Raw genomic sequence first — 11,613 nt, forward strand, 5'->3', positions numbered from 1 at the left:
TGCTAAGGATACTCCAACGAAATTGGTATTTGCTTAGTACCTGTCTCCGTTCTCGACGAGATAAAGTGTTTCCATGAAGTATTCGCCAGAGCATCCTCGCAGCTATTTTTGTGTCAATCCACAGTAACCGAAAACCATGGTAATAGTGCTTCAGTTCATCCACAACCCTCTGTCCAATAGATTTTTTCACAACTTCAACTTCTGTTGGACTATATACAGGACCTCCTTCTTCCAACTTCTTGTTTTTGTCCTTTAAGGACTTCAGCGACTTTTCAACTATGGAGTCATCTTGAAGGGGACGTGAAGAATGCCACCATCTAACTGGAAGATACTGGGGACCTAAAACACCCATGGTTGCTAGTGGCGTCCATGAGCCAGAAGAGCTTGTAAGAGTAAAATATGTTTGTTCAGATCCTTTAGTCCAACAACAGTAGCGATCTTTTTTCGAGTATGCATAAACAGGAGGGACACTAGTGCAATATTTGAAGTGTACAGTCCTTCAAAAGAAAAAAGTATTCAAGAATTAGCAATAGATCATAAGCTATTTATATATTTATACACATTTATATAGTGATATAAATTTATGTATTTATAAAATGCATCATTTGAGAAATATCTACCGCATATTTAAGAAAAACACTCAAACTTGTGACTCTCAAGATCAATACCTATACCTGAGAAGAACTCTTGGCTTTACTTCATGACAAAAAAAAATAATCTGCAGGGAGCTTCCCATTAAATAACTTTGAAAAGGTAGCTTATTTTACTCCAATTAAATAGAGAGTAGCAGCCAGAAGTGCTTTCCATTTAGAAAGCTACGTATGAAAATACATCTGTAAATCCATAACTAACATAAAGCTCCTTCTATTACCTCTCCTGTTTGAACAAAACACTCGAGGAAAAAACAAAAACAGAAGTGGTAGACTTGGGATAGGTGCTGAGTTAGAGGAAGAGAATTAGTGTCAGAGAAATCCAATTTCACCACAGTTCCTCTTTTACTGTCTCCATGCATCTGGTTTTCCTGTTTAAGCAGAAACTTTTGCACAAACTTCCATCATGGTACTGAGCTGTGGCACAGAACCAACACTCTTCTACCTTACTCAAAAATTTGTTCTTTTCTTTCATTAAATACAAACTGAAGTTAGAAGGAAAGCATTGCTCAAACACCCCAAACACTCATAATACACACAGAAGAACTACTCATTACATGCAAGTAGGATTGTACACACTTTTATAAAAGGATATGAAAACCTTAAAATAGTAGTAGATAAAATATTTTATATAAATGCCTTCCATTACGTGTCCCTCAAACTGAAATGCCAGCATTAAGTCATCTACAGGACAGAAATGACTGGGGTGTTTCTTCATCAAGCCCTTGCACTACCAAAACAAAATGAGAATGTGTGTTTGTCTTCAGTCAATGAACAGAAAATGGGTGCAAGTGGCTCTACAGCTCTGAGTAACACTCTCAGGGGAAAAAAAAGCAGCGTATTGAACATTTCCAAGTATTAGCCTCACTCACTCAATTTTAAGCCAGAAGGACTTTAACTTATCACATGCACCCAATGAATTTTAAATTACTTTAATGGTTTTATTTAATGTTATTCAACTACAGCTTTGTACAGAAAAAAATTTTACTAAATCATTACTTTTTAAAGACACATTCGTTTCTACCTTAAACCGAAATTTTAGGCATCTCACGATTCAATGGTCAGATGACTGCTAAAATACACATAGCTACACAAAACATTTTCTTGATTAGCTAGAAAACTACACACTGGCACAGGTATTAACTAATGAGAACTATGGTTCCTTTAAGAAAATAAAGCACATATTCAACACGAGATTAAAACATTTGCATAAATCAAACCATCCTAAGTCATTTCCCAAAAGCAGAGCTCCAAGCTTCCAGACCAAGTTCCACCTACGCTCACGTACATTCTTCTGAGTGCAGAGAGGAAGGGAGCTCTGCCAGCAGAACTGGTTCCGAGTCTGGAGGAAAAAAAGGTTTTCACAGGAGATGTGCCTCTCTGAACACACCTCCACTAGCAGGATGTCAGACACAGAACTTCTACCCCAAGCTGTCCTTGGTGCTTGTATCCTTAGAGTCACTTGCTTTCGGATCTGGGTCATGTGAGGTGTGAGCACTAGTTTGCTTCATTTTAAGCAGCAATATTACACTAACAGCAGCTTTTGGTATAAAAAACTTCTCAAAAGAATACCAAGAATTTCTGCCCCAATATTCTGCTGCTCATATAACAGACTTAAAACTGTAAGTTTCCAGTTTTCAAGGAGAGCAGCCCCATATAACAACCTACTAAAAAGTAAACAGAAATTTGAAAATGCTTTAGTATTTAAAAAAATCTCATACCTAATTATACAGCAAGTGATATAGAACTCATACAACTAAAAACCAAAGAAATTACTTTATTTTGTATCAGACGGTTATGTCTAGAGATACACCCTTACGTTAAAATGGAAACTTAGGAACTGAAGAACAGTCACCGCTTCCTGAGCGGTTAGACTGTAAATAAACTAGAGAATACTTATTTAACATTCCAAGGAAAGGCATCAGGAAATTCATTTCCACGGGTACGCCTTGTGATCCAAATCAGGAACAGTGAATGGATTCTGCAAACATCCAACTCCTTAAGTTCCATAAGGGTACAGAGCGCCTGGATTCGTTTTCAGAAGAGGACACCATCTCCTAGGAGAGCCCCACGCAAGACTGCAACATACAGTAAACTACTTTGGTTTAACAAAGATAAAACTCAAATGATCTGCATTCCTGTCAATTATGTTTTTTAAACTAGCTGTGACAGAACGTTCACTCCATGAAACTCCACAGACAAAGTACGCAAGAAGCCCATGATATCCCCTGATGTCACCTAGAATCACTCAAGAACAAGATTAATATTTTATTGCTTTCACATTGTAAGTGAAACTAAAAGGGAGGACGTGGGCAAAAAAAGGAAGATCTCACTCTCTTTCTCCCACACATAACCAAGCAAAGAGAGTAATAGTCGGACTTCCTTTCATCTGCCAATAACGCACGTTGAAGCCACTATTTCCACACTACTTCTAGAAGATTTAAACCTGCCTTCTACGCTAGTATACTAACTGCTAGTTTTGTACAGTTTTGAGTTTAGAAAAAAAGTTCATATTTACTCACATTTTGTTTGTCAGCCTCAGGGATGTACAGCTAAGACATGCACGATCTCCCAAGTTACCTAGAAAAACACCAGTAATTATCATTAATTCTGAAATTCAGGAAGACATTTATCCATGTAGTGAATTATACACAAACACGTGATTTAAAGACTGACCTTTACTTAGGAATGGCTACTATTGAAAGCACAAAACAGATGCTTCTCAACAGCAACTTTCTTTATGTTTGAAAGCACATTCACACTTTGGATGACTGTGCATCACAAACAGCCAAGACTGAAAATTTTTTTTGCTTTGACAATAACCGTGTGAAGTACTCGAAGCCCAAAAACCTCATCCTATCCCAACACAACTCTAAGCACATGCCTTGTTCTTTTTGTTTCTCTCAATCTGTAATCCCAATTTATGGGGTAAAAAAGAGAAAACAGGTGGGAAGCAATTCTTTAATGTGGCTGACATCCCCATAAACATTCGAGCAAACTGTCCGCGCATACAGTTGAACTCTGTGGATGCGCGATACACTGCTCGCACTTGTTCGGCTGCCTGAAGACAGGTTTCCAAGTCCCTCAGACAAGCAACGACATTGTGGAAAAACTTCACTGAAAGAAATGTAATTTTTGCATGGCTCCATGACAAAACTGTATTAGACGATCCAAATGGAGCACTTGTAAAGTGTCTAGGAAAATGTTGGGTTTTTCGTTTTAAGCAGAACAACAAATAAACATGAGTAGGAACCTAAACAAATTTCACTAGATGTGGAACCACAACACCATTTCAATACACTGCCATCCATTCTGATTAGCACCTGGTAAAAACAGCTCTACCCCTGAATCTCTCTACAAAAGATACAAACTGCCCTGAAGGGCAAGAGACTGATCCAAAGAATATGAAAGGTTAGCTTTCCAGCAAATGCAGTGTTCCTCAAAATGAATTTTATTTGAAATGCCAACTCAGAATCAGTCGTAATAATAACTAACCAAGTCCACAAAGAGGACTGGCACCTATATACGGGCATCCCCTATCCCGGTACAGAGACAAGCAGCACCCATTCCAGAAATAAACTGAGACCATGATCAAATGATAAATTACCTAAGTCAGTTCACATGCTTCAAGAAAGGGCTATGCTTGAAAGCCTTCTGACCATCCAACACCATGGAAGCACCATCAGCTACATAAAATGCTACCTGGTGGCTGTATGCAATCTACAATCACTGAAAATCATCCCCAAGCCCACTAGAAAAGAATCAATCTCCCTAAAGCAATTTAAAAAAGAAAGACATCTTGTATCAATACTTAGCTGCAATAACCCAATAACTAGCCAATATCTAGTGCAAAAAGACTCCCAAGACAGAACAAAACAAGATCAGAGAAGCAAGACTCCAAAAGCCTTGTCTCTTTTTGGACAATCTTTTCCAAATTCACTGTACCCAAAACAAAAATGGAAGGCTGGATGGAGTAGGCATACTGTGGTTTGTTTCCCCTATTTGGAACCTACTATTTCTAGTCAATCCTAAGAGACAGCAGGATAGAAAGGTCATTTTAGAGGCTAGTGGTCAACTTTTCCACTATCAAAGCCAAGACACAGCCTATGACAGAACCTGAAGTAGAATCATAGAATGAATCATAGAATCATAGACTGGTTTGGGTTGGAAGGGACCTTAAAGATCATTCGGTTCCAACCCCCCTGCCATGGGTAGGGACACCTTCCACCAGACCAGGTTGCTCAAAGCCCCGTCCAACCTGGCCTTGAACACTGCCAGGGAGGGGGTAGCCACAGCTTCTCTGGGCAGCCTGTGCCAGGGCCTTACCACCCTCACAGTGAAAAAGTTCTTTCTAATATGTAATCTAAATCTACCCTCTTCCAGTGTAAAGCCATTACCCCTTGTCCTATCTCTACATGCCCTTGCCCAAAGTCCCTCTCCAGCTTTGTTGTAGGGCCCTTCAGGTACTGGAAGTCTGCTGGAAGGTCTCCCCGCAGACAACTGTATCTGAGAAAACACAGCACCCAACGCTGATCACCAAAAGCCTACCCCAACAAAATATCCTAAGTATTACGGGAAAAGAGATACCTTCAGAATCAGGTGGGGTAATCAAAACGTATGGAAAGGGGAAGAGGGGGGAAGATAAGTTAACTTACCAAAGGAAAATCTCAATAATCAAGGGATGCCCCATGATAAGTGGGCTTTGATGCCATTACAGCAAAAGCTATGGCATTATCAAGCCAAAGGAAAAAGATTTACCCATCTAAAGTTATATCAACCCTAACAGGTACTTACTGCCACTACAAGTAAAACCAGGGGAAAAAGTGTCTCTTTCTGGCTGAAAAATCAAGCCCTGAGAATCAGTGAAGGCATTCTGATACTATTCAATATTCACAGAAAGATCAGAAGCTGAATTTCTTGACCCAAGAGGCTAGCCATCTTTGAAGGATGTCCCTGACCTTAAGGAACAGCTGAGCAAAGCAGAGAAGTACTCAAAGTCTTGAGGGATAACTCGCAGCACAGTTACCTGTTTCTCTCACCTGAGCGCCAGGAAGCACACAAAGCCTATGTGCCAAAAATGAGAGTCCTACTAGTAGAGGACATTACCTGCTATGGACAAGTGCCCTAGACCAAAGAGGGATGATACGGAGATCAAAACTGGCTTGGAGTTTCTTAGACAAAACTCTGTAATTGCAAGACACTTTCACTTCGCTTGATTTTTTTTTTTTTCCAACCAGACTCATTAATGCTAAGGAAGGGGCCAAAGGACAAAAGTCCAAGGTTACCATATAAAAACTTGCCAACTCAAACACTTCTTGTCACACAGCCATTCAGTGTGAATTAGCACACAGAAACATTTCACCAAAAGATTCTGCAAATAACTGTTAATTTCAACTTTGTCAGTTCTGACAACAAGAGCTCTTCATGTGTTGCAGTGTCTGTTCTAACGACGTACCTAAGAGCAATGCAGCCCCAAAATAAAATATATACTTCCTTCAGAAAGGAGTAAAGTCCATACCCCTTGCGTCTAGGACAACACAAACATCCTGAAGTGTCTGAACAAGGTGAATGTTACTTACCATACTCAACACTGTGCATTCAAGAAATCTGCATTAGGATTACTTGCTTTGGAAGTAAGAAAGTTGGTAGTGCCAGAAAAGCTGTATGTTAACATATCCCTCACAGAGGAGAAGTAATGAGAAACTTTATTTTTAAATTCAATGAAACTCCAAAACCAAAGTTTAAAATGTAGAATAGCTGTGTACTGTTACTATGTTCAGAGTTTTCAAAAAGAAAAGGCTAACATTAAGAAAGTCCCTATAGAAGTATAAGCTTGCAGTACTTAACAGCTTGATCTTTACCGGAAGAACATTTGGAATTTCTGGAAGCACTTAGCTTGAACTTAATCTTCGACTACTTACACATGAAGCAAAGAAGATGAGCTAAGTAAAGCAAAACACTACACAAAAAATTACACCGTAGAATAATGTGTTCATACTAGATTAATGCTCCAATTAAAAGCATTGATTATATCATAAGCATAGTGCATGACAGCACACAAACAATTTGATTCTATTGCAGTATTTCAGCAAATGAGAATTTTCATGTGGGGTAGGATTTATAACACACAAAAGTGTAGCGATCATTGTAATTTCTTCTTACGCTGTGCCACAATAAGAACCAAAGCTCCCATCTAATTTGAAGGTACACGGATGTGTTTCTTCCCTGTTTTAAATAAACTGGATGGCTAAGAGACCCCAGGGTTTTTTTTCAGGTCACTGTACAAGCTCGACCTAAATAAATGTCTTTACAACAGCAGCTAAAAAAAAAGTCGACTAGAAGAAGTTACCACACTTGAGTGACTACTGGTACCCAGAAAGACAGCTTGTTTGTTAAAATGAACAAGCATCCACATGGTCGATCAGGTCTGCCAGAATCCGAACGTGGAGATGCCCTGTTCTCCCTGACAGCACTTCAGTGACAAGGCAGGGCTCAGTCTCAGTGACAAACCACTGCCTGTTAAGCTTTCACTCATTCCTCGCTAAACCCCTGCCATTCCCACTCGCGGACGTAAAAAGCAACCACAGGCCTCACGTACGTCACAGGCTTCAGCTGTTTCATGTCATTAAACTTCACCGCCCAAAGATATTTAAACTGCCAAATTATGTTGCTTATTAATGGAAACAGTATCACATGCTGCATTTCCTTTCTATCTTCCAAAGCTCTCAAAGCTGCTCGGAAAAAGGCAAATTCACATTTCCTTCCTAACACAGATTAAGAAAATAATGCCTTGCACTTTCTTAAAGGTTACTGAGGGGCGCACAACCAATGACAACACGACTTCACAGCCAAGCTGCACTGAGAAAAAGGCGGGCAGAACTGCAGCGTGGTAACATACTGCTGTACAAAACACACAAGATCATAGAGTGGCAGGGGCTGGAAGGGACCTCTGTGGGTCATCTAGTCCAACCTCCCTGCCGAAGCAGGGTCACCTACAGCAGGCTGCACAGGACCTTGTCCAGGCGGGTCCGGAATATCTCCAGAGAAGGAGACTCCACAACTTCCCTGGGCAGCCTGTGCCAGGGCTCCGTCACCCTCAGAGGGAAGAAGTTCTTCCTCATGTTCAGACGGAACTTCCTGTGCTTCCGTTTGTGCCCATTGCCCCTTGTCCTGTCACTGGGCACCACTGAAAAGAGTCTGGCCCCATCCTCCTGACACCCACCCTTAAGATATTTGTAGGCATTTATAAGGTCCTCTCTCAGCCTTCTCTTCTTCAGGCTAAACAAGCCCAGCTCCCTCAGCCTCTCCTCGTAGGAGAGATGCTCCAGTGCCCTCATCACCCTCGTAGCCCTCCGCTGGACTCTCTCCAGCAGCTCCTCAACTCTCTCCAGTTGCTGCTCACGCGGCTTCCCCCTCCCTCAGCCCGCCGGCACTGAGGGGTGCCCGTGTCCTAAGGCCCTCACGGGAAGGCCTTTCCGCCGAGGAGGGGAGCGAGGGCCCGGCAGCGGCTCCCCGCCACGAGGAGCAGCGGAAGGCGGCCGAGGGAAGCGCCGCGCCCGGCCCCAGCTGGCTGACGCCGGCTCCGAAGGACACCGGCGGGGCCTCGCCGCGGCCCTTCCCTCCCGCAAAGACCTCTCCGCCCACACCGGGAGCCCCCAGCCGTCGTCGCCGCCTCCGCCCGCCCGCCCTCCCTTCTCCCTCCTCCCGGGGGCCTCCGGCGCCGCCGGCAGCACGGGCCCCGCGGGCTGGGCGGCAGCACGGCCGCACCGCACCCCGGGCCGGCTGCGCCTCCCTCCCCCCCGCCGGAGAGCCTCACCCGGCTGGGGCCGGCGGCGCAGCGCTCGGGGCAGGCGGCAGGCCCGCCGGCCGCAGGTCTGTAGCAGCATGGACGCCATCTTGGCGCTGGCGCGCGGCTGGGCGGCGGCAGGCTAACGGTGGCAGCGAACTCGCGGCCTACTCATGTCCCGCCGCCCGGACCCCGCGCTGCGATCCCCAGGAGCGCCGAGCCGCGACCGCCGGCCACATTTGCATAGCACCGCCCCCGCCGAGCCGGGCACGCCGGGAACTGTAGTCCTCGGGGGCGCACGGTAAGCCGCCCGCGGGCGCGGGGCGCGCAGCATGCCGGGATCTGTAGTCCTAGAGGGTGCAGCGCACCGCTAGGCGGGGGGTGGGACGCGGTGCATGCCGGGAGGTGTAGTCCTCCCTCAGGCAGCCCGGTGGCGGGGAGCGGGGCTGCAGAAGGCTGCGGGAGCCGGCCCGGAGGCAGCGCGGCGTTTGTTCACCCGCGGGGCCGGCGGGGCCGCGCCGGGAAGGTCACGCAGGCGCTGTGCGCTGGGGCAGCACTGCGAGGGCGCCTGCCGGCCCTCCGGAGCGGTTTAGGTCAGCGCGGCCAACAGCGCGTGCCCGTAGCCTCAGGCACAGTAACAGCAGGGCGTGTGTGCAAGGACGTTCCCTCCCGTTTGGGGCCGAGCTCTGGCGTTTGTGCTGGTGTTCGGTATGGCTTGGCAGCAGCTGCTCTGCTGTGTGCGCGTGTGTTGCTTGTGGACCTCAGGATGTGACAGAAAAAATACCTTTCTTGTGGAGCTATTTTTGATACATAAACTAGTCAATTGACAGGTGTGCTTTGCCAGTGCTGGTTAATAGTTTGGCTACAGTAAGCACTTCAAATTGTTCAAATATCAGTCTACTCCTGACCAGCATTAGGATCTTTTATCAAGTATTTCAGTACTCAGTTAATATAATATTAAATAGAACCCTTAATTTTGCTTAGTTTTTAATTTATGTGAAGACAGATGCAGGGAATAACCAGAATCAAACTTCAGAAATTATAATTTAATCTGAGAATAGTGAAATTTTAAAAACTATGTATAGGAGGTTTGGGTGTTCATGCCTGCCTTGTTTTAAAAAAATGAGGGAAAAGCTGCTGGAACTGTTTTTCAACAAGATGGCTGACACCCCTGTCAACAAGATGGCTGCCTCAAGGACAGGGCTCAAAAGGGACAAGGATACCGTGATTTCCGACCTCTTATATTTCACAGTTTATTTATAATGCTGAGCATTTGTTCACCTGTACACCCACCTAAGCCCCAGAGAAAACAGGTGCTGTCTAACTTTATATGGAAAGGGTAGCAGAAGCTTCAGGTTGGACCCAAAACATGACTGAAACAGCGTCTCGTATAGCAGGAAAAAGCAAATGTTTCTGCACTCATCCTTTCATGCTTGAGACTTGGCAAATGCAGGAAATTAATTAGTAATATTTTAAAGTTCTTTTATGTATTTAAAGAAAATCCTCAGAGTTTCTTCTAAGTATGAAAAATTCAGATTAAAGTTAAACTACTTACATTTTTAATTCAAAAGAATATGTGAAGGTGGAATATTCAATTGACCAAATCTTAGCAAAAAATCAAGACACCCTTTTCTCACATCTTTTGACTGTTGGTTGCAGAAACACTAGTGTTGTTTAAATTTAGTGACTATTAAAAATTAATTGGTATTATTATTTATGTACTTCTTATTAGAGCTACTTTTAAAGTGTTAGGCTCCCAAATATATTGCAAGATTTTTAGGCAGCTGTGTTAGCTTTACGAGTATTTAAATATGTAAGGACATTTAAATGGTTAAAATTGATTAAAATGTGCAACTTAACAATAGTGCTCTCTGTTAATATGGCAATCTTAAAACAAACAAACAACAGCAGCAACAAAAAACCCCATCTTCCCAATCTGCACATTTCTCTCACTAGACTGGGTTTGTAGCCTTCTCTTGTTATTCTTTTTTCTTTCTGCTTGGCTGATAACAAAACCAAATGAAATGGGGCAACTAATGGCAGTTCCTCTAACAAAGCTGCTTAATTATGTAGAAACATTATATGAAGCCTATACAAGAAGAATAATATGCTCTGAAGTCATTAAACTATTGACAAGAGGTTTCAGACAGCAAACAGATGATTACAGAGGTCTCAATACGTTTATGCAGACAAGTAACCAGACTTTCAATAGTTTCATTAAATTCATTAGTATTCAGGGTGGCAGACAATGTACATGCATGAGGCTTTTCAGAGCTGAATTTGTTATGTTTTTGTACAGTCTTTTGTTCCAGGATTGTTTATACCTGGAAGTTACATCATTTTCTACAGTATATGAAAAGGAATGATAATACACTCTCTGAAAATTTCCTAAATGGATACAGTTTCAAAATAGTAATTGATTTTGTGCATTTACCAAGCGTTGTGAAATAACGCTTAAGAAAAGATGAAGTATTAATAATTTTCAAGTAGCTGTACAAATTGCTCCCAGATGCAAAGGCCTAGGTGACTCTAGGTGACACATCGGCCTTCCAGGCAGGTCAATTTTTGCTTTAAAGAAAAACATCTTTCGGTCCCTTCAGACCAACCCTCCACAGGTTCACAAAGAAAACACTCATCCCCAGGATAAACACAATATACATAACTACTAGGGGTTTATATTTAAAAACCTTAAACTGCTACGGCCATTTTAGACCTGATTCTTAAAGCAATCAAGTTGTTTGGGAAAGCTGTCAGCCATCTTGCTGAAAATGATGTGTTTTCTAGCAGGAATAGGATGAGAGACTAAAAGGAGGAAATACAAACCCTTCTTTCTAGATGGATTTAATAAGGATCTGAGAATGATTAAAATACGTCATTAATAAATTATTAAGTATTATTTATATTTAAACACAATTAGGATTATTATTTACTATTAAACATAAAAAAAAATTCCCCTGAATGTTAAATAGAAGCAAAAGCAAGGTGAGAGTTGTCTAAACAATTGCAAAATAAACTCCAAATAACAGGAAACCGTGATGCCTGTTGCTGTCTGTGGGAATATCGAGACATGTATTTTACTGATATTTGAGCATAGCCCAGTGTTATGAAAAAATCACTAATGTTCTGCTTGTCTAAAAGAGGTATGTGCAGAAGACCTATAAAAGCACAGGATATGCC

General features: G+C 42.7%; 1 protein-coding gene across 1 annotated transcript in view; it reads right to left on the reverse strand.

The window, feature by feature from the left end:
• Positions 1-8,689, reverse strand: part of LETM1 (leucine zipper and EF-hand containing transmembrane protein 1) — a 32,625-nt gene extending 23,936 nt beyond the window's left edge. The window contains exons 1-3 of the mRNA XM_075420372.1: positions 8,467-8,689; positions 3,173-3,230; positions 41-497 (exon numbers count right to left, since the gene is read on the reverse strand). Of these exons, the coding sequence (XP_075276487.1) occupies positions 41-497; positions 3,173-3,230; positions 8,467-8,545 (594 nt within the window). The 5' untranslated portion in view covers positions 8,546-8,689. The remainder of the gene's footprint in view (positions 1-40; positions 498-3,172; positions 3,231-8,466) is intronic.
• Positions 8,690-11,613: the final 2,924 nt, after the last annotated feature.

Source organism: Opisthocomus hoazin, chromosome 5 (assembly GCF_030867145.1).
Source record: "Opisthocomus hoazin isolate bOpiHoa1 chromosome 5, bOpiHoa1.hap1, whole genome shotgun sequence".
Classification (NCBI taxonomy): domain Eukaryota; kingdom Metazoa; phylum Chordata; class Aves; order Opisthocomiformes; family Opisthocomidae; genus Opisthocomus; species Opisthocomus hoazin.